The 26289-nt window shown below is 41.5% G+C and overlaps 2 protein-coding genes across 6 annotated transcripts in view; one reads left to right on the forward strand and one right to left on the reverse strand.

Moving 5' to 3' along the window:
* itga8 (integrin, alpha 8) overlaps nt 1-20929 on the forward strand; it is a 41130-nt gene extending 20201 nt beyond the window's left edge. The window contains exons 14-30 of the mRNA XM_085292252.1: nt 384-429; nt 518-625; nt 5838-5893; nt 6517-6674; nt 6795-6926; nt 7889-7956; nt 8489-8636; nt 9298-9390; nt 13088-13167; nt 13661-13741; nt 15927-16032; nt 17165-17323; nt 18855-18971; nt 19083-19196; nt 19313-19414; nt 19501-19623; nt 19711-20929. Coding sequence (XP_085148378.1) covers nt 384-429; nt 518-625; nt 5838-5893; nt 6517-6674; nt 6795-6926; nt 7889-7956; nt 8489-8636; nt 9298-9390; nt 13088-13167; nt 13661-13741; nt 15927-16032; nt 17165-17323; nt 18855-18971; nt 19083-19196; nt 19313-19414; nt 19501-19623; nt 19711-19800 — 1781 coding nt within the window. The 3' untranslated portion in view covers nt 19801-20929. The remainder of the gene's footprint in view (nt 1-383; nt 430-517; nt 626-5837; nt 5894-6516; nt 6675-6794; nt 6927-7888; nt 7957-8488; nt 8637-9297; nt 9391-13087; nt 13168-13660; nt 13742-15926; nt 16033-17164; nt 17324-18854; nt 18972-19082; nt 19197-19312; nt 19415-19500; nt 19624-19710) is intronic.
* Nucleotides 20930-22733: 1804 nt separating this feature from the next.
* Nucleotides 22734-26289, reverse strand: part of atxn1b (ataxin 1b) — a 16471-nt gene continuing 12915 nt past the window's right edge. For all 5 annotated transcript variants that reach the window (XM_085292258.1, XM_085292257.1, XM_085292254.1 and 2 more), the window contains one exon: nt 22734-26289. This exon is cut by the window's right edge and continues 1149 nt beyond it. The gene's annotated coding sequence lies outside the window, so the exon portion shown is untranslated.

Raw genomic sequence — 26289 nt, forward strand, 5'->3', positions numbered from 1 at the left:
GGTGCTGCTTGCAATTAGGAGTCGTTGCTACGCGGGCTGTTGGGAAATGTTGCTGTTTAGCGAAATGTGATTGTGAGCTTTCTAATGGCCCTGGAATGCAGCGTGGGGTCCCTGTCTGACAGCACAAACACACAGGGAAAGCACACGCATGACACAGTCGTGCAAACGCTGTTTGTGAATTTAGTCTGAAGAGGGTCATGTGTGAAAGGCAAAGCAACACGATATCAGAATATCAATTCTATATGACAGTCTGCGTGTGTGTGTAGCTGATTTGTGTGTAGTTGATTTGAGAAGTCTGTGTCTGATGAAGATTGCTGGAGACCTTGAAATCAGTCCCATCTGTGGCATTCTTTGAAGCTCTCTGCTGCTCTCTCACTACGCAGATCTGATCGTGGGGGCTTTTGGCGTGGGCAAGGTGTCAGTGTACAGGTAAACACAAAAAAATGTGCAAGACTCCCAAGTTTTGGGATTTTGGATCGTGTTACAGGTGTGCATCTGTTTGTTTGTGTATGTGCAGGTCACAAGCTGTGGTATCTGTGGAAGCTGAAATGATCCTGACCCCCAAAATCCTTAATCCCGACGACCGACAGTGTCACCTGCCTCAGATGAATATCATGGTTACCTGGTAATTACAGTCTCTCCGATTCATAACCATGTATTAATATAACATAGCCTGGTCAAAGTAAAGTCACACATTCATATTTTGATGGACCACCTTCAGGTGATGACGGCACGCATTCACGATGGCATCGTCTCGATAAGCTTCTGCACTGTTACAATAATATTCTCCACTCTTTCACAACCTGAGCCTGATGAATCTCGGCATTATCATATACAGATGTGGCCCTGCCATCAGGGAAGAAGAATCTGTTGATGGAAAAACCCGATGAGTCTGTATATTCAGATAGTTAAACTGACTCCACTGCCCCACAGGCTTGTATGACAGGCACTAGACGGGGCAAAGTTGTGTGTGAACACAATCCCTGAATAGTGCTCATAGGTGTGGTTACAAAAGTTATGCAGTTTCTTTTTTATTTGTTTGTTTTTTTTTCTTTCTTTTTTTTACTAACACTGGATTTTTTGCCAAAATCCAGTGTTAGTAAATCTGGCCTCAGGCGTGATGGGTGTATCACTCCATCTCTCTTCCTACCCCGGTGCACCCATCACTCTGGAACAGGGTAAATCTGGACTCCTTTTTCCATTGCTCCAGAGTCCAATCTTTATGCTTCCTGGCACATTGAAACTTTTTTTAAATTAACATTACTGATAAGTGTTTTTCTTAAGGCTACACAGCTGTTTAGTCCCAAACTCCATGAGCCGTCTTTACATTGTGCATGTGGAAATGTTTTTACCTTCACTGTTAAACATGAACGTTCTACTGTTGATTTCTTTACAGTCTGATTTTCCCAGCATAAATGATCCCTGATCACAGTCAAGATTTTTTCCATCTACATTTCTAATTTGAAGGTGGTTGGCCGTTTAGTTGCCAGCCGAAATGTTTTAATCACTGCAGTAATTATCCAATAGAAGGCTCTTACCTGTTGGTTTAGTTAAATCCAGGTGGTGACCTTTGTTTTTTGGCCAGGCAGTGTATTAACTGTGATTGAAAGCACCAGTATATTAACTTCTTCAGCTGCCCTCTCCTTACCGATAGACATAAACGTTACACATTTTTTGAAACCAGTACTACTCTGACCAGATGCTGACTCCTTGAGCTTGAAGGAGGTTAGTCAAAAACCTCCTTCATCCACTTCTAATTTCACTGCCATTGTTTACTTTCAATCTGACTTTTGGAAACGGACCTATTTATACATCTTAACTGGATATTTATTGTTGTACCAATGTTTTCATGCAGCACTCTTGGCAGGGTCCCTCTTGAAAAAGAGATTTTGATCTCAGTCAGATTTTTTTTTCAAGGTTAAATAAACAAAATCAAAGAAAAACAGAAATCTACAAGAGTACAATAAAAGAATGTGCATCATTACAGAAATCTATATTCTGACTCTGCTGCACATTTTGCAATTAAACAGGCGAATCCTTTCCCACAGAATAAAACGTTGATTTCCTTTTGTTTTGTGAGATGTTTCTCTAGCTCATCACCACAGTCTACAGTTTGTTGTAATTTTTTCCAGCTGGGTCACTCTGCCGCTTCCGTTTGGCATGGCATGGTGAGAAAAAGGCGGTCGAATCCGCACCTACGGTCGAGTTAAAAATGAAGAGTGACAGCTCTTAGTACCTAAATTAGACACTTTTCCAGCGTTAACGCCTTTGGTCAGTTGTAAATTATATCGCAGTTTGGAAAAACGGACCTTGCGTGTGTTTGTGTGTGCGCAGATGTGTGAGTGCATGTGCAGGTGAATGAAAGTTAAAGGGATCAAAGTCTTAAGCAAACATAAGACTAATGAGGCCCACTGCTGCTCTGAACCTCAGATCTGTAAAAGAAACAATCCTGCTCGTACTGTATCCTAATATGCTGTGCAGTATAAAGTTTCCCATTTTACAAATTACACCCTCACTGACGCATGTGACAAATATTTCACCTCTGCGCTCTAGATGTCTGCCATCGGCCAAAGTCCGTTTGTCAGTGTCTCTGCTGCAATAACACAGCAGCCCACTGAAAAAGCCCACTCATATGACCCGGAACCTCAGATTTACGGGGCTCTGCAATTAATCTGAAACGGCATAATTCTGTTTTGATTATATTATTGTTGGTGGGGGTGAGCACGCTGGCTTTGAACGGTCTGGGGGTGAGTTTAGTTGAGGGGAGCCAGTCTAAAGGCTCCTGCGGCTTCGCTTCAGTCTATTGTTGGTCCTGACTTTTTGGGACAGGAACTGCTGTAGGACTGTTTGGACGGAGAAGTGGGCTCGGCTTTATGCCATCGCGGTGTCTGCGTAGTGGTGTGTGAATATTGGCAGTGAGAGAAAAAAGAAAGGGGTTTGGGCTGGATTGACATAGAGCCTTATACTGTGGAGTATTGTCAAAACAAAACTCAGCCTATTTAAATAAACCGCTATAAAATTATGGTCCAAGGTATGGAATCAAATAGGACTTTGGACATATGCAAACACGCAGTGATTCAAACAGCAGCAATAGAATTAAAGGCTGTTTGAGTCTCTTGTGTTTCAGAGACATTTCCCTGCAATTTGAACTAGAAAGGAGCATAAAGGGTGAAATCTCCAGCCTGTGCTTCATACATCTCCATTACATTTCAGTCACATAGTTAAGTATCTGATTTCCTAAAAAATAATTACCCAGCGGTCTTTGACTCTGAAGGTGGTACAACAACACTGAGTGTTTGTCTGAAGTGCTTCCACTGTCTTCTAAAATATTCTGTCTGCTCCAGGATCAAAAGAATAAAACATTTGTACTTTTCCCCCCTCAAATACAAACAGACATGGTAGCTTTAGATGAAACAGGTTCTTGCACAACAGGAACTGAAATTAAAGCATACGTCGATTATGTTTACATGTTTTTTAAATAAGATGCTTGTTCTTTATTTGTCATTTCCAGCTTCCTTGATTAGGTTGTTGTTACTTGGAAGAGGTTAGAGACGTTCAACCAGTATTTTCTTATCCAGTTTTTAAATGTGAGGGAAATGAGCTTTTTAACTGTGGGTTCTCTTAGCTTGACAGATCAGTTAGAGGAGACGAAAAGGCAAAGTTTAAAAGGAAACCCACTCACTTCTTTGGTGGTAAGTGGGGAAATCTTTGTTGATGTTACGCTCACACGAGGGAAAACAATGACAAAATGATTGTGACTTTGTGCAAACTCATTCATCGCCTTTCCAATGGTTGCTTCGATGGTGGTTACCAGATCTGTGACCACTCACAGTCAGCCATAAGGTGAAGTCTGCTCTCAGTCTGCAACTGAATGGGGTCCAGTTGGAAATGACACGTAGTCTGTTTTTGATAATAGTCAATGTGATGAATCTGTTGCTGCTTATCGCAGATCTTTGCCATCTACAGACACAGAAATTCACATTAAACAGAAATTCATATATGGACAGAACCTCACAAATTTGAAACAGAAATTCTGAAATCCTCCCACAAATAGTGACATCTCACTTTGTGACGTCTGTAATTGCCTTGCAATCAAAAGTGTTGGCTGCAGCTACTTGCAATCGGCCTGTGATAGCAAAAACATTCGGTGCGATCACCGGACAGCCACCGATTTTCCTAGACACAAAGAGGATGTGATCCTATTTTTACTCTGGTGTGACTGAGCCTTGACATGTTTTCCCTATGAACCCAAGAGGCAACGGCATGTTCTGTTCATAGCTTGTTTGTGAGGCCAAAAACAATTTGTCCCAAGCTTAAACAGCCCTTTTAAAGATTAGCTGGTAATTATTTTTTCAGAAAATCTCATGCTCAGCTCTCTGATTTCAATGTAGTGGTTAAGATGCGGCACAAACTGGCGCTGGGAAAAGAGGATGAAGAAGTAGAGGAAAGAGAAAAAGGCGACTGGTCTGTAGCAAGTTTTAGGGCCTGTTATTTTAGAAAAGAACTGCGCAACATGTTATCCAGTCGTCTTGGAAATGTAAGTGTTTATATATGAACCAAATGGCTACACTCAAGGCCAGGGTCAAGAGAAACACTCATAAAAAAGAGGGGCGGCGACAACAGAAACCATTAACCCCCCCCCCCTCTCCAATTGTATGTCATAATGGTCTGGGGGAGGGGGGTTTCCGACACTGTGCAACCTCAGAAGCAGCTCTGATGCAGAATATCAGTTAATTTCAACTATTTTGTGACTTATTTAAGGCTAGAGGAGGAAAGTTCTATACAGTAACAGCTAAATAAAGAGCCGGGGCTGTCGGCAGTAAACTAGGGGTCATTTCTGTGTTGCGTGCACTTAAGTTTGGCACACAGTGCTTATTAACATCACACTCGAGCATACCCTCGAACACCGCACACATGCAACACATATTTACTACGTGTGAAACTACCTGAAGAGGTTATAATGACTCAGGGGAGCATTTTTTAACAAAAGAGAACCTGCACTTTGTCATACACACACACGCAAACTAACATCTGCATCACACTTGAAGAAAAACCAGCTCATCATCATTGTGTCATCTAATTGGGAACCTAATTATTAGCAAACACAGGAATCTGCAACAGCTGCATTCTGCTTGTTAGTGTTGGTGAACTGAAACCAAAGAAATAATGATCACATGAAGCACTGTAATTCCCTCACACTGGCTCACACTTGCTGAGTCGTCAGTGTAAGAGGAGCATTGCATCCACAAGCTTCCCCAGATTAGTGGTTATTAACAGCACAGGCCTTCCTGTGTGAGAGTTCCTGTCCTTGATTAAAGTGGCGATAACGCACATGCACGCTCAGAAAAAACACTTGCACATAGGGTAATACCCACATAAATTGAGGAAATGCAGAAGTGTTTCCCAGTCTCCCATATCTGTGTGTCTAATGGGCAGGGGGCACTGTGGTAATTCCCCGTGCCCCGTGGAGTGCAGGAAGGAAGAAGTGCCTTGTTTGTGGGTTGTTGTTTTTTTTTAGTCATTCTGATTTTTTTTTAACATTTATACAAATGTCATGAGAATGTGTGGAGAACACATGCAGCAAATAAATGAATAAATAATAAAAATTAAATTAAAATGAAACTTCTAGCTAGGGTCTTTGGAAAAGCCATGTTAAAAAAATCCTTTCTCTTTAACAGCACTTGGGAAATCCCTTAAAAAAAAACCCCTGACATTTCCAGTAGTGTGCACCAGTTTGCGTTCTCTTACACACAAATTAACTAGAACTACCATCGGAACACATGTGAGACTCAAATTTGTTACCTCTTGTCTCTTTTTCCAATTTTCCTTTCTCGTAGCCTCAAAGTGGATGTTTGTGCAGCCGTGAGTGGTGTGGGCATCCCCAGCTCTGTAGGTAAGCAGCTGTGCAGTAGCTGAAATCGGCTCTGCTGTACATACTGTATCATTATTAGAGTTTCCTGCTGGGAATCTTCTGCTCTTATACACCAATCAGAGTGGAGAACAAAGGTGGGTGTGAGGAGCAATAGATGAGATAGAAGACACACAAACACGCAAATGCAAATAGGACTTTATCCCATATCTAATGGAAAGTCACATCGAACCCAGACCCTTTAGAGCATGGCTGTGAAACATAAGGCCCAACAAAGACTTCAGTCCACAGTGGAAAAATATGAATTAATAAAAACTGTATGTTCTCTTTGTACAGGGCACCCTGGGCAATCTGCTAACAGATTTTTTCCTGTAATTTTATTTATTTATTATAAAGAAAACACCCACTGTTGAAGTTGCAGTTCTTTTACTTACAATAAGAAATTTTCAGGAATTAAATATTTAGTTAAATGTCTTTCACTGCTTTGCCCTACTTAAGATCAAAGTGGGCTGAATGTGGCCCGTGATGTCAAATGAGTTTGACATCTCCGCTTTAGGTTCAACAGTTAAGTAGTGTCGGATTGGCTGAATCGTCTACCTGTTAACTCAAATTTAATCTCTACTTATTTATTATTATCTTCTGTGCAGACCTGAGAGCGGAGCTGCAGCTCGATTGGCTCAAAGGCTCCAGGGGTGGAGTGAAGAGAGTGCTTTTCTTGGACACCGAGCAGCCTCAGCGCATGGGACTCCTGAGGCTGGGTCACAGTCGCCCACGTGCATGCCTGAGCTACACAATTTACCTCAGAGTGAGCAAATCAAACCGTGCACACGAACACACATACAAGAAATAGTTAATGAGCTTTGTAAGTGAGGTTGTGAATGACTGACAGCACGTTTCTCTCATTCTCATTCACACTTTATTCCAGGAGGAGGATGAGTTCAGGGACAAGCTGAGCCCCATCTCACTCGCTCTCAACTACAGCCTGGCTCCAGCTACTCTTGACCAAAGTCTTCCACCTGTCCTTAACCACTACAGCAGCACCTTCCTCCAAGAGCATGTAAGCATACATGTTGTATGTACATATAAACACATAATGCTGTACAGTACAGTGTACACGGCACATCAAAGAAGGATTTCTCCTTAGTTGGCCCTGTTTAATGGATTCTTTGGGGGAGCTTTTCTTTATCAGAAGAAAGGAGGCTTTAGGTTGTTGAAGACCTATGGAACAAATTTGTGATTTGTGACACTGGGCTGTAAAAATTGAACTAACTCAACTTCGCTAAGCCCAAAAGAGATCCAGAATCGACCTGAGATCATATTTTATTCAGTCATTGCTTGATTTAAAATGCTTGTCTTGGACATAAAAAGACTGACTCCCAAATATAAACCATCTGATTCACCTAAAATCAACTTGGAGTCTATCATTTCCTGGGATGGGACAGCGCAGTTTACCTTTGCAGATGAAACTGTTATAATCTAGAGTTTGGAGCAGTATATTTACTTAATAAAAATAGCAAAAAACTAAGAAAGGCCCTGATGTACGCTAAGATCCAGCTCTAGGCCATTTTCAGACTTGTTATGATGGAAGAATATGCACTCGATTGGTTGCGCTCCCATGTGTGAATTGAGTTAATATAAACATTAAGAAGCTTTTCAGCACTGAACTATGTTCACTGGAAACATGGATCATATGAGGTCATGGTGAAAAGAGGAGCACTGCCCATATTGTTTATCGTTTTTAATAAGAAGGATTTATTTTATTGTTTCCATTAAAATTAGCTCGCTCAGTTACACTTCCTTAAATTTTTGGACGTTAAGTGTCGTAATAAAACAAAACAGCAACAAACCGAGGACTATCATAGTAGCCGCAGAGAGACAGAAGTCAGATCTCTGCCCAAATCAGGCAGCAACACAACAAACCAAAGGCCTGTGTGAATGTGTATATGTTATATATATAGAGCACCTGCATCCTTCCGTGTCCTCATCTCACTCCTCTCTTTGTGCCCCTCTTCCTCTCAGGCTTACATCCTCCTCGACTGCGGCGACGACAATATTTGTATCCCGGACCTCCAGCTCTCTGCCAGCATGTAAGACGCGGCGGCACCCTTTGACCTGAACTTCTAAACACCCAACACTTCAGACAGCCAAACGCAGGCACCCACGCACACACAGCGAAACCAAAGCAACTGTGTCTGTTATTCCTCACACAATGCGCCAAGTTTACACTAAAGTTGCTCACATTATGGCCCCGTTTACCACGGAGCGTGTGTTTGTGAGTGTGCTCGTGTGCATGTTGCATATGTGAATTAACCTATTCTCCACAGTGCTTCCAGCTGTTCGATATCTCCATGGCAGCATTATGCAAACATCCTGTCAGCATTTACTGACTGATTAACACACACACGCGTGTGCTGGTGGGGTTATTGTTGGGGTCGGAGGTACTGCATTCTTTGCAGCTGATGAGATTGCACATGTCCAGTCCCGAAAATTATTAACTAGAATTTACAGGGGGAAAAAACACATTTGTTTTTTTATATTTTCAGGAATTAAATTACAGCAAAGTGCTTTATTTCCTGCCTCTGCTTTTTTCTCTTCCTGCAATAAAACGCACAAACACAGGGACCGCACAGAGGTGGTGATTGCAGATGACAACCTGGTCATGTTGACCATCACTGCGGTGAACCGAGGAGAGGGAGCCTACGAGACAGAGCTCTACGCATTGCTACCGCCTGAAGCTGACTACATCGGAGTAGAGCGCAGGGTGGAGGTAAATACTCACGCACACTCTTTTACACACATTGCACACAGATTTGTCTGACATCAATTATCCCAGTTTAATGTTAAGGGCCAGAAGGGTGGATGCTGAAAATAGATAAGACCAAAACTGTTGTCTCATCATCATTGAAGCCAAGTTCAAAAACTGGGAAGTGGGCTATTTGAGGCTTCAGTTACAGTCCGGCATCGCATCCTGTTGTGTCTTTGTGGTTTGTGTTTGTTAGACATGATTAAGGCAAGGCTATCAGCCGGGTATGCTCTACTGGCAACAGCTCAAAAGCCCCTATTATGATTTACAAGCTGCATTAGTGACCACGGAAATGGATAGGGTCAACTTCTGTGTGCATATGTGTGTTTACGTCTGCGTGTGTGTGTGTTTGCACGTGTGTGCGCTAATGAGTGTGTAATGGGGCTGTTTGATTGATGACATTGTTACTGTCAGAGCATTCATCACTCTTCCTCTCCTGTCCTCCCCCCTGCCTCTCTCCTTCTCTTTTTCACCCTTCTCACTCCCATCCCCCTTTGATGGTGTTATACTTGCCTCCCTTTGTCTTTTCGCTCACCACTTGACTCTCACTGCTCTCTATTTGTCACTTTCATTCACTGTTCTTGTCCCACTCTTACTGTCTTTCCGTACCTTGGATCTCCTCTAGTCTCTCTCTCAGTTAAACTGTGAGTACAAGTTGATCAATGAGTCCAGGATGGTGGTGTGTGACCTCGGGAACCCGATGGTGGCCGAGACGGAGGTGAGTTCTCGCACGTAAGCGCAAACGCACACACAAACGTTTCAACAACACCCACGCTAAGAAGGCGCAACTGTTAGGCCTCAGGTTTAATTCGCCCTGATTGATGCTTTCCAGTGATTGCTGATGTTCACCTTGACCTCCATTCCACACAGTCTGATTCACAGGGCTAGGCTTTGCATTCAGTCCAAGCGTGCATGTGTAGTAATAATCCATTTAGGTCGTGCGTGGCTGACACATGCAGGAAGCCAAGGCTTTGTAAAGTAAAGAGCGGTCCCATGTTACATGAAATTCTACCACTCAGATACACAGAGATGTGCTACAAAGCATGACATGTGTGTGAATGTGGGCTTTTGTTGTTTTTTTTAAAGGCGTCAAGGCTGGCAGAGAGGTGCATTTGCTCTTTGGAGGTGACACATAGCATTCTGATAAATCAATTATGCGGTCATGTTTCACTGTTGGGGGAGGAGAGCATAACAAGAGCGTGTAAAAGGACAAGGCATGCATACACGTGTGTGTGTGTGTGTGTGTGTGTGTGTGTGTGTGTGTGTGTGTGTGTGTGTGTGTGTGTGTGTGTGTGTGTGTGTGCGTGCGCAGCTCTCCAGCTATCCAGATGTTTCCCATATTGAACTCTGCGCTTGCCCCATTGAACGTTCAGGAATCCATGAGCTGATGCAGAACATACCTCCATGTCCCCCGTACAGATTCTGGTTGTATTGTGCAGCTAAATAGTTCTCATCACTGGTGGTCAACCCTCTGCTGCATGAACAGAGCGATGAGTTAAGGGTACACGCCTGAAGGGAAGCAGTTTTTTTGGCTTTGGTATTTGCATTCATCTGCCTGCCTGCATCTCTGTCATCATTCTTCCTCTACTGGTCAGAATCTTAGTTTCAGTCATTTATCAATCAGTGGAGTCCTACTTTGAAGATGTGTTTTTTGTTAGTGTTTCACAAAATTGCAGTGCTTAAATTACTGATTCCAGCAAAATATAAATGAAAAATACTAAATTAATTGATTGCAAATTTTTGTTATAGGAGAAATGCAGTTATACACATATTATATTTATAGTAGCTGGAGGCTACTGGAGAGCATTAATGGAATGAGTAATGGCTGCACACAGTTTCCAAACCACAAAGTGATCTAACATAAGTATCAGTTCTAGCCACATCACATCAGAAATACAGATTTTATTTATAATGGCAATAAAAAAACTCTCCCCACCCTAGCACCGTTGAATCCAGACTGATTTCAGGTTTAAAACACCCAGATGTATTCAGCTAACCGCTTTTGTTGCTCACATATATAAGGCAAAGGAAGAAATCTGAATCTTACATTTCACTTTAGTGGTTCCCTCTTCTTTTGCACTACTTTTAGTTTCTGTTGCTCTCTTGCTTCATCTTTTTTTGTGACTACTCTGACACTGTGGCTCTTTTTCTTTTCCAAAGTAGAGTTTCTGCAGCTTCTCGGTTTGTTCCACCATTTGGAAAAGAAGTCGCCAGTTCCACATTTGAATAAATACATTTGTTTTTCAAACACACAGAAGTCTTAATCTCTTAATTCAGGTGTTTTCAGTCTCATTGCCACAGTTGTACAAAAACATCTAGCCATGCAGTCGGTTTGCAAACATTTTGAAAGAGTGGCTCGTTCTAAAGAGCACACTGAAATCAAGCATGATGCTGTAATGGGATGTGACTGTTCAAACGCGTCAGTACATGAGATTTCGTCCCTCCTAGATATTCCATGATCATCTGTAAGTGGTTTTATGTGGTGAATGAATCCTCCCTTAGTTGTGCTGCAATAGACGTAGGCTGTCGGGGGATTCCCATGATGCATTGAGTTTTTCCCTTTCCAGTCACCTTCCTCACTCACTATGTGTTAACAGACCTCTCTGCATTGAATCATATCTGTTATTAACCTCTGTCTTTCTTCCACTGCATGTCTTTATCCTGTCTTCTTTCTCTCACCCCAACCGGTCGCAGCAGATGGCCCCGCCCCTCCCTGAGCCTGGTTCTGCTGGAGGTTTCTTCCTGTTAAAAGGGAGTTTTTCCTTCCCACTGTTGCCAAAGTGCTTGCTCATAGGGGGTCATATGATTGTTGGATTTTTCTCTGTATCTATTATTGTACGATCTACTGTGCAATATAAAGCGCCTTGAGGCAACTGTTGTTGTGATTTGGCGCTATATAAATAAAATGAAATTGAATTGAATTGTTATTGCAAAGTGGAACCATTTAGGAACCACAGCAACTCAACCCCAAAGTGGCAGACCACGTAAAGTTACAAACTGAGGTTTCCTAGTGCTGCGGCGCACAGTGTGTAAAAATCACCAACTTTCTGCTGACTAAGTAACAGCTCCAAACCTCTGACGTTAACATCAGCACACAAAATGTGAGCCGGGAGCTTCATGGTATTTAACCAAGCAGCTCTTGTAGCAATGATGAGTAGTAATGTGTACTTTTGTTCAGGTAGTGTAGTTTAGAGTCAGGTGTGCAGGGAAAAAGAGAGGAGTGTGAGTTCAACGTGATCCATGATCTTGATTTGAAATCACTTTTAATCCTCCAGCTGGTTGCTCAAAGTTTGCACTTTCATCCGTCTTTAAACACGGTCGCTGTGGTCAGTTGAAATTTTAATAATAGTAACCACCTTGTGATGCTGACAAGAAGTATTACATTGTCAGCGGAAAACCCTTTAAACCACTTCATTGGCATAAACCACTTCTCACTCTGTCGTTCCAAAGAATCATTGTTCTGTTAAATTATGAGCTAAACACACTGCGCGAAGCGTTGTGGCTGCCAAACACAGGAGCCGAGTATTTTAGCCAAGCTGCAGTTTTTGGAATACACAGTGCACTGACGTAAGGCAGAGAATATAACAAAGATGCATTGCTTTGAGAAGGTTTAGGCGGATGTTTTGAAGATTTCTGCACCATGAAAGCACAACCTATTTTCTAACCGACCTAAATTCAAGCTGACCACAGCGACTGAAGGACAGTACTGCAAACATTAACTCCCAGCTTTCAACCACAGAGTTCCAGGTGCCCTAAAGACAAATTTTAAGCTTCACCCTCTCTGAAACGGGAGGTAAAAGTGATGACTTCTCTCCAAATGGTTTGTTCTCACTTGGTGCCTGTCTCTGTAGAGCTTCTCTGCCTTGCTCATCTCTCACATGTGTATCCATAAAGATAACTTGACTTTGTAGTCCCACACTCCACCATCACTCCCCCTCTCCTCCCCCAGGTCTCCCTCTTGAAGTGCACGTCTGCATGCTGTCATTTTCCTCTCTGATCCATGTGCTTGACCTGTTGTTCAGCAGAACTCACATACCCGTGCACACACATGCGCACGCTGCCATGCCGTCGATGATGAACTAATTCCTGCATGTGTTTCGAGTTAGTCCAGAGAATTTAAACTGAGGAGACACAAGAAACCTAACTGTGGCTTTTATGTGTCTGTGTGTCTGTAGTCTGGCTTTTTTCTGATTTAAGAATCTCGCGCGCTATCAACACACACAACTTTGATAATCTGCCTTTGAGAACCCAGAAACTGATCTAGTTAATGTGACTTTTTATGTACAGATGGATTTTATTTCTCTGTCATCTTTCTTTAACAGCCCCTGCCCCAACACCCATTCTTTCTGTCATGTTTTTGATCAGTTCTCCCTGTTTTTTGTGTGTTTTTTTTTACATGCTCCTGCCCTCACCAGCTGTCTGTTGGCTTGAGGTTTTCAGTCCAAAGGCTAGAAGATGCTGGACCAAAAATCAGCTTTGAACTACAGATCCACAGGTGACACACCCACCAGCAGTCATGCTCAACCCCCCCCCCCCCCCCCCCCCCCCAACCATCGTCACTGTTTCTGTCTCTTTCATACACGCACAAAGAGCTGTTTGTGTTTCATCTGATCCATGTAAATATGTTTCGTGTCTGTCCCGATCATGTTGCTGTCTGTGGTTTGATGAAACTAACCGCAGACGCAGAAAAATACAGATGGCCCCGAGGAGCTCCAGACAGGAGACAAGCTCTACACAAGATGCCCACTGTGTGCTTAATAGCGTTATTTTCAATATCTCACATCGCTAGATGTAGATGTTTGACTTTTGCAATCCCCCTGCTAGGGGAATTCTTGTCAGAGTCATCTGAACCTGAAAATCCAGCTTTATTATGAGTTCATCTTGAGTTTTGGTTCTGTTTGCACTGTATCAAAGCCTCACTGGAAATAATAAAATCAGTTTGTTCTTTTTATAGTTCTTTTATTTTAACCGTATGAATGTCTCCACAGCTCCAACAAAGATAACTCCGACAGCAACCTGGTCAGTTTGAATCTGTCTGTCACTGCCCAAGCTCAGCTTGATTTACGTGGGTGAGTCAACCACTGCTTAAGTCTCTGAGACACGGTCGCCGAATGCTTTGTTGCCTTGAAACAAAGCATTATTCTAATTATCCTAAAGATAATTTGTTAATATGACAATCTTGTTTCAGGCTAAACTTCTTTATTTTTATTGTAGGATATTATTAAAATGCTTGAATTTGTGCTCCCTGTTCATCTGCAGATAGAAACAAAGAGCATAAAAACACATCTCTAGTCATAAATCTAAGCTAATCACGTGCACATGGAAAACCTTGGAGCCGCTGGCATGTTCATGGATTCCCGTATGCCTGCTGATGCACACAAGCGCACACACCACACACACACACACACACACACACACACACACACTTCAAAGCTTGGAGCCTTACTTGTTGTTGTTTGGGTGTGGTCAGCCGTACACACAAACACAGCGGGACCTGGTATAAGCAAGACGAGGGCATGCTCCTATGTTTGCACTGTAAAAATGTCCCTGCTCAGATGAACATTTAAAATTTAGCAATTCACATTTTAATTCTCTGTTATTAGTGGGGGTGGTGTTTGCTTCAGTCTGATGCGATGTCTACTTTAATCCTGGAATTAAGTAAGATATTTTAATTAAGCTCATCATGGAGAGCTGCTGTTTGCTAAACTGGCTCAGTTATGTCCACTTAGCTGCAAACATTATGCCCACAGTGGGGAATGTAAACATTTTTGCCCACTTAGCTTAGACTACCATGAAATTATCAGAATGTCATCATCAAGAGGCAATTATAGCCCACAGTACTGACAATTCCACACCAGAAAAATCTTCAAACATTTTACTATTTCATATATATATATATATATATATATATATATATATATATATATATATATATATATATAACTGCACTAACAATGCCACTTCATTAGGTACATCTTTGCCTCCAAAGCTGCTCTAATTCTTTATGGCATGGATTCAACAAAGTGCTGGAAACATCCCTCAGAGGTTTTCGTCCATATTAACTCGATAGGATCACATAGTTGCTGCAGATTTGTTAGCTGCACATCCGTGATGGGAATCTCCCGTTCCACCAAATCCCAGAGGTGCTCTGTTGGATTGAGATTTGGTGACTGTGTCGGCCATTTGAGTACAATGAGCTCATTGTCATCTTCAAGAAACCATCTGACATGATTTGAGCTTTATGACGGTGTGTTATCCTGCTGGAAGCAGCCAACAGAAGATGGGTACATTGTGATCATAAAATACAGGCTGTAGTACTGTGTTTACTCAGTACTACAGGGCCAAAAGTGTGCCAAGAAAATATCCTCCACACTATTACACCAGCACCACTAGTAGCCCAAACCACAACAATTCAGGATGGATCTAAATTTTTAAATTGTTTACAACGAATTCTGACTCCACCATCTGAGTGTTGCAGCAGAAATCGAAACTCATAAGACCAGACAACACTTTTCCAGTCTTCTTTTATCCAATTTTGGTGAGTCTACGCGAATTGTAGACAGGAGTGGGACCTGGTGTGGTCTTGTGGTTCAAGGTTCATGTGCATTCAAAGATGCTCTTGTGCAAAGCTTGGTTGCCACAAGTGGTTATTTGAGTTACTGTTGCCTTCCTATCAGCTTCAAGGAGTCTGGCTGTTTTCTGACCTTTGACATCAGCAAAGCTCACTGGATGTTTTCTCATTTTGGACCTTTCTCTGTAACCTTAGAGATGGTTGTGTGGGAAAATCTGGCACCAACAAACATGCCACATTCAAAGTTGCATAAATCTCCTGATCCTTAGTTTCAGCTTCACCGAATCGACTTGGCTATGTCTGCATGTCTAAATGTGCTGAATTGCAGCACATGTGGGGTTGCCTGTTTAGATATTTGTGCTAACAAGCTGTTGAACAAGTGAACCTAATGAAGTGGCCAGTGAGTATATGTTAAAACTAAGGTAGTTAGTATTGGTGCTGCACTGTATAATCAGGCAGCATTGTCAGGGATATTTTAAATGGTCTGTTTTTGTCATATTTAGAAATAAGAAAAATACAAATTTAGAAAGTTCCTGTTGCCTTTAAACACAATATTTCTAATAAAAACTGAAAAGTATTAAATCAGGATTTATATGTGCAAATGCACTTAGAAAAAGTCCAAACCTATCCATGTGTACATGCATTATTATCACCACACTGTTTCTCTTCCCTCTTCTTTCCAGGGTGTCTCATCCCTCTCAGGTGGTGCTGCCATTCCCAAACTGGGAACCGAAAGAGAAGCCCATTAAAGAGGATGATGTTGGACCACAAGTCACACACATCTATGAGGTAAATTCCCTCCCTTACACTGAAACACAGCTGGGCAGTCTAATCAGCTGTGAGGAAATGAACAGGATGAATTTGTAGATGAAGAGATTGAGAAATGGAAAGGTGAGCTATTTTGTGTTTATCGTGCTGTTCAGAAAGTCTCGTCTTGGATGAAAAGAGCGGAAAATAGGTGTGGAAACTTGTGTATTAGGCCACATCAAAGGGTAGGGGCTCTGCAAGATGAAGGACACAGTAAAACCAGTAGCTCTATAAAGAATTAAACTCTGGCTGATCGAAGGTCTCCAGCTGAAGAGCAATTACTGCTGCAAAGGCAGGAAAAAGCAAGACAGCGGGAACCAGGAGCAACGAGAAAACAAGGCGAGCAGGGAGCATGGATGCAAACATTCTTAACTGGGGTCATAGTGTAATAAATAATAATTATTAAGAGGAAAAACAAGGTCAAACAGGATAGTGGGGGGGGTGGCAGACAGGCCGGCGACACTTAACAATAGGGGCATGTGCATACGTGCATCTGTCTCCTATACATGTGATTTCTTTTTATTTTAAATAGATGGCAGCTTCATTGAACCGGAGCGCTGCGGTGTCTGGTCTGTCCCGCAGCTGATAATGATTTTCATTTGCCGTACTTTTCCCAGTGGGCAGCTGCTTCTAGTTAGAGAGGACAGAGGGGTTTTTTTCTTTTCCTCTTGCAGAATTCCTGCCCTGCAGCAACAGGATCATGTCCTGTTTGGATGACTTGCTTCAGTGTTAATGACCGTGTGCATATGTGAGGACATATATATATATATATATATGTGTGTGTGTGTGTGAGAGAGCAATAGACAAAGAAAGGGGCGAGTACAAAAGAGGGTTTATTGAATTGATGGTTCATTTAAGCTCATAATTCAGTCATCCTAAATTAGATATGGAATGATGAAGCTGGTGATGGTGTAGGTTTTATTTGTCTTGTATTTCAATCCCGAGAGACTCGAGGCTGCATTAGTATTATCTTCATTATTATGAAAACACAGGTGGCCCGTTTCATCATCCCACAGTTATGATAACCTGATTAGAGCTTTGGCCGCTTGAGACCGAGGCCGGAGAATACTGACAAGTCTCGCTGTTTTTTCTGCCGCCTCGCTCTCACCCGCAGCTCCATAACTCCGGTCCCAGCAGCATCGGGGAGGCTGAGCTTCACGTTGGCTGGCCGTCTCGCTTCCGCGATGAGAACCTGCTGTATGCCATGGAGATTAAAACTGACGGACCAGTGAGCTGCCGGACAAACACCAGCCTTAACCCGCATGGTTTAGAGGTAACATGAAATATACAGTGCGCAATACAAGTATGCAGCCAAAAAACAATCTCAAGAATGACATGTGGGTGTTTTGCTTTTAATAAGAATGAGTCTGTTTGCACATTGTGCATTTCTAACTGATCATTTACAGCACCTACTCATACAAACCGGCTTAGGTACATTTTTTTATTCATACCATTAGTTATATCTTTTTCTATCCCTTAATGGCACCATTTATGCCATTCACTCTTATTGCCGTTATTCTTGTGTTCTTTGTGTGTTTTTTTCCCCCAATAGGCTCCATACAAGTAAGATGGATTGTTATGTTTACAAGCAGAAATGAGAGCTGGAATCATTTCCAGTATCTATGATATCACGCGTAGGATAATTGGAAAAGAAAACATGGAGTTATTTGAAAATGTGAATGTGTAATCATCTATGAAAACAGCAGCATGTGTCAGATCCTCTGAGGAGACTGATTACAGTAGTTACTTCTTTCACCTGACTGCGAAGTGTTATACCAAGATCGCACAAGCAAAGAGATTCACATAATGTTCTCCAAATTCCTTCTATGTAATTGGCGTCTCAACATCCGTGTTACTTACAGTCGGTAAATCAGTTATCCGTGCATCTGTGGCTTGTTTTCTGAGTGCCATCTCTGGGGCAGAGATGCTAATCACTGAGCTGCAGGAAGATAAAGGCATACCTGTTGTTGCTATCCTTTGCTTTCTTAGCTGATGTAAGAGTCATAGTAGTTTCATGTCCTGCACAACTGGTCCAGTTTTTAAAATGTTTAAATGTAATTATACAGTGAAGACAAACACCTAGAGGAGAAACCATTCTGGCTCTTTATCTGTAATCTCAGAGTTGTGACTTCAAGAGTCTCAGGTTGTTCGCTCGTGTCTGCTTTTCGCTGTTCTCAGCTTCATGGTATGACCAGGAAATTAAATCGTTTTCAACCCTTCAAAAGATCAGCGATGAGATTTCTTAACATTTTGCTTTTTTTATTCCTCTGCTGGAGGTTTTGCGTAATATTATTATGTCTTCTAAAACATCTTAGAAAATCCTAAAAAAGGCCGCAGTGAAACAACGAGTTTTAATAAGGTGTCTGGACTGACAGAATACACTAACACATGTTAGAGTACGATTAAATTGGCACTATAAACTGTAAGCACTGAAACAGACAGGGCAAGTTAATTTACAAGGTACCTTTCATACAAAAAGGCAGACAATTTTAGTTATGTAGCGCCAAGTTGCCTCAAGGCGCTTTATATTGTAAGGCAAAGACCGTACAATAATACAGACAAAACAGAGAAAATCCTAACAATCATATGGCACCCCGTGAGTAAGTGCTTTGGTGAGTGTGGGAAGAAAAAACTCCCTTTTAACAGGAAGAAACCTCCAGCAGAACCAGGCTCAGGAAGGGACAGCCATCTGCCGGGACCAGTTGGAGAATCATATATCAAATTTTCTTTTCTTTCAAATGTAAAATGATCATTTTTACTTGCTTGAACAATAAGCATTGATAACATTTCCCTGTTTGTTTCAGATCTCCACTCTCCAGGACACACCAGAATTACTGGGCTTCCTGAGGAACACCAGCAGTCCTCCTCACCGCCACAAACGATCTATCAGCACCGCTCAGGATTACAGCAATAAAACCTTGGTGAGCCAACTGTAAAGTCTCTAAAGAAAACAAACTAAGCCAAATGTTCATTAGCCATTCACAGGTGTTTGATATATTTCTTCTCCCTCCACCAACCCTCTCCTTATGCAGAACTGCACTAATGTCTCCTGTCTGAAGATAATGTGTGTGGTCGGCCGGTTGGATCGCGGGCAGAGTGCTGTGGTAAAGATCCGGTCGCGACTCTGGGCGCACACTTTCCTGCAGGTCAGTTGATTTTTTTGTGTTAACTTTTTGTTTTACTTTAATCGCTCAACTCACTCAGCAGGAAGGTCTGATATGTAACACGCCACCTTTAAAATAATAACTTTTTTATCTTAAAGCGGCGTAATGACCCCTACATTCTCAACTCTACCGTGTCCTTTGCGGTCACATCGATGCCTTATCGCATCCAACCCGCCACGCTGCCTCAGCACAGAAGCGCGGTATGATAAAAAGCAATAAAAATGAGTCTTTATGCCAAGCTTCGAGAAATAAGGAAAAATTTATAGACAGTTTTTTTTCCCTGCAGATGGGGACTCTGGTGTTATGGGGGACTCCTGATGTATCATTCGCTGTTCCACTCTGGGTCATCATCTTGGCCATATTGCTGGGGCTGCTGGTCCTGGCCATCCTGACATTAGCCATGTGGAAGGTACATACAGCATCCACTATCCTCAGAACTCCTTGTGGTAGTTTAATTATTAAAAACTCTACTAACTGGCTAATGTGATTCCCTCAGTGTGGTTTCTTTGACCGGGCGCGGCCACCTGCCGATGATGACATCTCTGACCAGGAGAAACTGACGTCTGATCAAACAGGTGATGCATAAGACGTGACAGCTGCTGGTTGTAAGACAGCGGTTTAGGAGGGATGCGCACCTTCTGAATCACTTAAATCAGATCTGGGATCTGTATTAGTCGGGACCGACATTCCTTGGCTTGAGGTCTCTCTGTGAATCAACCGAACTGAAAGGACAAACCGAAAACTGCAGCTCCACACAGACTGGGACCAAAGCAAAGTTGGACCAGCACACTTAACAAGCTCCATCACACACACATGTCTTTTGTTTATAGATTGCGATGAAGCACCAGAACTGAAGACAGACTGGACTTTGTTACCAAAACAATGCTTTAAATGTGTTACTGCACATTTTTGTTTGAGTAACAGAGAAAGAGACTTTAGATCTATGCACAAGTGCTGTTGTGAGTGTGTGTATGTGTAAGTCGGTGTGTGTGCAGGTACTGTACATACGTGTCTAATAGGTGTCACTTGTGTCATTCAGTTATTGATGTCTATCACCACCAGATTTAATTTATCCAAGTTCACACCCACACACACATGAGATGCAGCCACATGCATAAACAGAAAAGGCACAAAGTTGAATTGTATATTTATGAATGTATGTGCAATAATTTGAGAGTTGTGTGATACTTAAGCTTGTTTACACTGGCATTATTTTTATTAGAGCTTAACGTTTCCATTGTTTGTGTGCATACTGTAATTGATTAATTGTGATATTATTGTTGCTGAATGGAGCGTTTCTTTAGACTGATTTAAGCCAACACGTAACAATCAAAAAGAGAGGAACAAAGCGATACCAGTAAGAACAAAATAACTTATTATTTTCTTATAGTGAGTATAGAATTTATCTTCGAGGAACAGGCCGCATATTCACAGCTGAAGCGCTGTCCTGATAATTAAAGTTTTGTCTGTCATGTTGGATGTTTAAAAAAAAAATAGCGGTTGACAAGACTTCAAAAACTTGCTGCAAAGCCACAGTCCGTATCAGAAACGCAACGCAGTCCGAGACAGAGATGGTGTACATTACTGCGTGCACTGTGTATTACTTAACAGTACATTTAATGTTTGTTAATTATCTGTATCCTGCACAGACATGGAGAACAAAGCAGTGAGAACATCAGCATTTCCCTCAATTAAAAACTAAAAGTTAACGTGTACGTTTGAGCTGCTTCCGATTTTTGTATCGCCTGGGAAGTTTTATTAGAATAAAGTGTTGCTTGATTACTGATTGATTGCTGAACTTCACATTGCCGTGTCCGCTTACAAGTTAAAGAAATAGTAAATGTATTTTCTGCAAAGTGCACAGAAAACCAGTAAAGAACTTTTTGTACATGATAGACTGTGTACAATAGCTTTGTGCCTTGTCAGGGGAGCAAGGTTAACGAGTTCATTTTCCAATATGACAGCCTCTGCAGTTCTTTACAAAGTTTTAAAGAAGTTTTGCACCCAAGGATAATAAATAAATTGGGTATTTCAGTCTGTGTTTAAGTCTACTGTCTCCAAATCAGAGGAAGGACTCTTGCTCCCCCAGGTGGTGGAGTGTAGAAGTGTCTGTGCAAAGAAACTATGTTATCTAAGGAAACACAGTGCCATCTCGTGCCGTGCATTTGCCATACACTTTCTGCATAGAGGATAATGATGGCATGTAAAGGGCTTTATAGTTCATCCATCCATTTTTTTAATACTCCGTTTATCCAATTCAACAGGGCGCATATAGACATTTGTTCTCACTCACGTTAACACCTACTATCAGTTTAGAATTGCTAATTAACCAAATGCATGCAAGTCTTTGGTCTGTGGGAGGAAGCCAGAGTACCTTAAGACAGCCCACAAAAGTGCGGGGAGAACATGCAAGCAACTCCCTCTTTATAGTTAATTTACAGTTATTTACAACACTCTGTGTCAGAGGTGTCCAACATAAGGTCCAGGGGCCTGCGGGGTGGCTTTGGTAAAAGTGGAGGAAGGCATAAACTTTGGATATTTAAATGTATTTTCATACATTTTGCATCGTCCTTTCTGAAGACCTCACCTATGGCCTCTCATACTGAACCAAGTAAATAAGTAATAAATAAACAATTAAATTATAGAAAGTTTCTGTTTTGTTCCTTTATCTAATATAGAAATGTGTGTTTTTACAGTGGCTTTAAAAAAATAAATTTCTGTCATTTTCCATGTTTATTTCTTACAGTTTAAGGCCAAAAAGCCGTACTGAGAGACTTCTTTCATTTACTACAGCAGCATTTCTTTATCACGTAGAAAGATAAAGATTTAAGTGGGTGTGGCTAAGAATGTAAAACTAGTTTGATGTACAGACACTCTGTATACAGTTTATTTTTCCAAAGCTGATTTCTTCATTGAAGTTCCTTACCTTGAAGAGGAAAACATCTGTTGAGAGTAGCGTTGCTCCTTGGAGTTTCTCCATTAAGGAGCAGCTATTTCAAATTTAATACACACTACAAGGTCTCGGTTTTCAGGACACGAAGATGTTCCTGATAAAATATCCTGCAAGAGGTAAATCTGCTCATTTAATATGAATGTGTGCATGTTCTCAATATGAACTGAGACTTAATGGGCACCACACTAAACCCACACTATTTAGTGTTTTATGAGAAAGAAACGAAATGGGATTGTGTTATTTAGCAAAGATTTCGGCAATCACAATCTTCAAAGAGCTTCTCTGCAGCCCTGTGACTGCTATTCAGAATACGAAAGATCGTTGTCAGAAATATCAAAGCAGGAGAGTGGAAGCGAAGGCGTTATCGGATATCTCTCGAGTGGAAACATTTATCATATTCTCACAGATGGTAAGCCTCATTTGAACATGAAAACACAGCTGACGGACCCTTTCCTTCTACCTCTGGCACTCACAAACACAAAAACACCCCCTCCCCACCTTCACCCTTACAATACGGTAAGCAAGGACATCTTGTGGAAAGGAAACATGAAAAGACACGTGCTGCATTTATTCTTTATCATCTCTTTATTTCTTTGAATATATTTGATCAAATGTAAAATCAAACATTTGGAGTAAAGATTTAACAGTTTTCTGACTAGCAAATATCAACACCATCAAAATAAAGGAACATTATTGATACTTACTACATAATGTACGCATATAGGACATACTCTATCTTATCTAAGATTTATCCAAACAGACCCAAATTACAAAAAAAAATTTTTTTTATTTTTTTTATTTTAGTCTTTGACTCCCGTTATTTCCTGGGTTTTTGAGCTGGTGCAAAAAGAAAATATCTTAGGTGAAGCGGTATCTTGTATCCTTGTCAAATAAATGATGAAGTATTTATAGAAATAAAATGTCACTTTAAAGGTCTGTACATGGGGATCAGTGTTTTTCCTCTCCACTGGCAACAAGGTCATACCAACGTTAGAATGGAAGACTTTGGCTATTTACAAATCGCTGAGATGTTGTACAGGTAGCGTACAATTCCTCCCAGACATGCTGTACATTACTTGTGTTTATCAGTTACGCTTTCACCCCTCCCCACGCACACACACACGCGCACACACACACCCATATGTCAAAGTGCAATTCCATAGATCACCACAATGCAGCACCTATATGCCATATTCAACATTGTACAGAACAGCTGTGAAAATTACATATTCTAAGGGGCCCATCTTTAGAATATAAATTAGAGTTAAAGGGGTTGGATCTATATTATTACTAAACCTTTCCAACAGTGTGATATAGACCTACTTCACAGCAGCCATTCTGGCATGAATTAGCTGGAAAACGCAGGAGTTATTATTGACATTAATGAACCATCTGTTCTGTTTAGGTGCGGCGTTATAATTCATGTGATTTCTGCGTTTACGTGTCATTTTGTGTCATAATGGCTGCTGTGGGGGGAAACCAATGGTCTTGAACTTGCAGTAAAGCGCTTACACGTGTGGTTACAAGTGCAGACCAACCTTTCAAGTACAAACTCCGCCCCCGTTAGTGTGGTGATGTCCACCTTTATTTACCTTTATTAATACACACCATTTAATTCACAGCACGCACAGCTGAGTAGAGGACTGACTAACAACAATAACTGTGTGACTCTGCAGGGCTTTTGACGTTAAGACTGGTAACATGTTTCTCTTATTGTCAACAAAAACACGTGAAAAAAACATGACGATTCGTAATCAAAGGAAATCGTGACTAACATTCAAAAGTGGAGCTTCATAGCATGGGTTTCCGTGGCCGAGCAGCTCCTGTAGGTCCAATGTGCAGTGGTCTGGTACTTTTGTCCATATGGTTCAGTTCCTAATTTATGTCCAATGAAATATAAACTATGATTTAGCTTTAACACCAACTATTCAGTAGAAATGAGTATAGTTTGATGCCACAGACAGGGGGCAGCGAAGAGATTTGTTGACAATAAGAAAAAGTTAAAAAAAAAAACTTTTTTCCTTTAAACATTAACTTGACACTTCAAATATGTTTTTCCTGTGTCATGGAGTCCTTACAGTTGAAAAATAATTTGCTTTAGGAAAATACAAACATGGGCCAGGCTAGGAAAAGGAAATGGATCAAACAGGAGCTCTGCTTTGTAACAGTGAGTAGGATATAAGACCACGTAGCTTTGGAGAACAGTCACTGGGCAGTGTTTAGCCTGAGCAGTCAAACACAAACAGAACAGTCTGGTTACTTGGGTTTACAATAAACCCCTTTTAGGAGTTCAATGGCTATTATGAGAAACTGCAGTCCATATTCACACATACTGTAACGTTGCAGTGTGCAAATCAAACTACGTCTGAGGAGGCCCTAATTATGAAGATGTATAGCACATTCATTGACATTTGATCAATACCAGAAGTGACGGAAACGATAGGACCACTTGGTTTTGGTGCATTAATGGAATGATTGAAGAAGGAGGTGCCGTGGCACATACAGTACATAGGCTACATAAGGGTTAAATACACACTGTACACTTTCTAGATTACAATGCACTGTACATGATCAACACTAGCTGGCTAGTTAACTCTGCATTTCTCTCTTTCTTTCTCTGAATAGTAGCTCTATAAATCATCAAAAATAAAGTTTACCCAATGTGTGTTTACATTCCCTGCTCCGCTATATAATGCTTTCTCTCTCTCTCTCAGTGATAAACCTTTAGGACATGCGATGCGATGAAAAACAGTCAGTTATTCTCATAATATCTCATAGTAGCTGAGTAGGAGGGACACCGCCACCACACTCCATTCGGACGCTTCATCAAAGTGCTGCTGTCAAAACACACATGTACACATGACTGTGGACAAACAACATTGTTTCAGGCCGTACACACACTCACACACACAGCATACACTGGCTGCTCACATGCACACAGACATATATTGTTCCTGAGTATGAATTGTAGGATATTTCTTTAGGAAAGAAATAACATGTCCACTAATCTACTGTCAGAAAGTAAAGTTTGCTGTTTTAATCGGAACAGCAGTGCTCTGAAATACATGTATGGGCTTAAGAAAGGCACACCGCCTTTAAGGTTTTTAACAGAAAAACCCAAAGAACCATGTGCTGCTGTGAACTACATACATACTATAGATCTAAGGCCATAGATTCTGTAATGAAAGCAAGCTCACTGCAATAATAAGAGAGCCACAGAGCTGTTCAGCATCGTTCAGTTTAATATTGTGCAGTTGTGGCCTGCAACATACTCTCTACACTCTTACTGGCAGCTGATTTCAGTTAGCTTGTACTCGTCCAGCACCAAACAGCAGACAAGCATCTCAGCAACTAGCTGGTGATGCAGAGATTAGCAAGCGCCAGATATACTCTTCAGGAAGTGGTTACAAAAAAAAAGCTAAAAAGTATGATAAAGTGGACTTAACGTCTTCCTGGCTGTCTGAAAAACACCCCAAATGAATGTTGCTCTGTGTCTTCCGGGTGCCTCATTAGTTAATGCAGTTAGCCAGCTATGTTTTGCATTGCAGTATTAGGGCTCAAGCCACACAGGAATTAGCTGAAACTTGAATTATCTCTGTTTGTATGGATCTGAAACACTGTACACAGCAGCCACAGCTAACGACAGATGTAATTTAGTGAAGCACGCAATCGCTGAAAGTATGAGACTAAAACTCAAGGTCAAGGTATTGAGGCAAAGTCAACAAAGGAACTTTACCAGAGGAATGCATCTATGTGCAGCTGCCGTCACCTTATCTTGTGAGTGGCGTGGCAAACGCGAGTCAGTACTGAGGACAGACTGAGTGGTTTACATTCAGGCCTTATCAGTCTTGATTTACAGGTTAACAACTGAGCTCATAGCTTCCAGCAACATGTACGCTTTAATCCTGTGGTCTGTTTAACAGACATGGAAAAAAAAAAATCACACACACAGAGACCAACGCTCAGGCACAAACAGTCAGTGACGCACACACACATACACAGACAAGGCCACCTGCAGTAGCATATGGATTTGTAACGGCATGAAAAAAAAAACCAACTAAAACTCAGAGTTTATCGTTGTTATGACTGAGCGTTCTCATCAAAACATCAGAAGGTCTCTCT

The sequence above is a fragment of the Mchenga conophoros genome, linkage group LG11 (genome assembly GCF_057382185.1).
Source record: "Mchenga conophoros isolate Kocher_MC1m ecotype Shallow Benthic linkage group LG11, M_conophoros_male_GT1.1, whole genome shotgun sequence".
NCBI lineage: Eukaryota > Metazoa > Chordata > Actinopteri > Cichliformes > Cichlidae > Mchenga > Mchenga conophoros.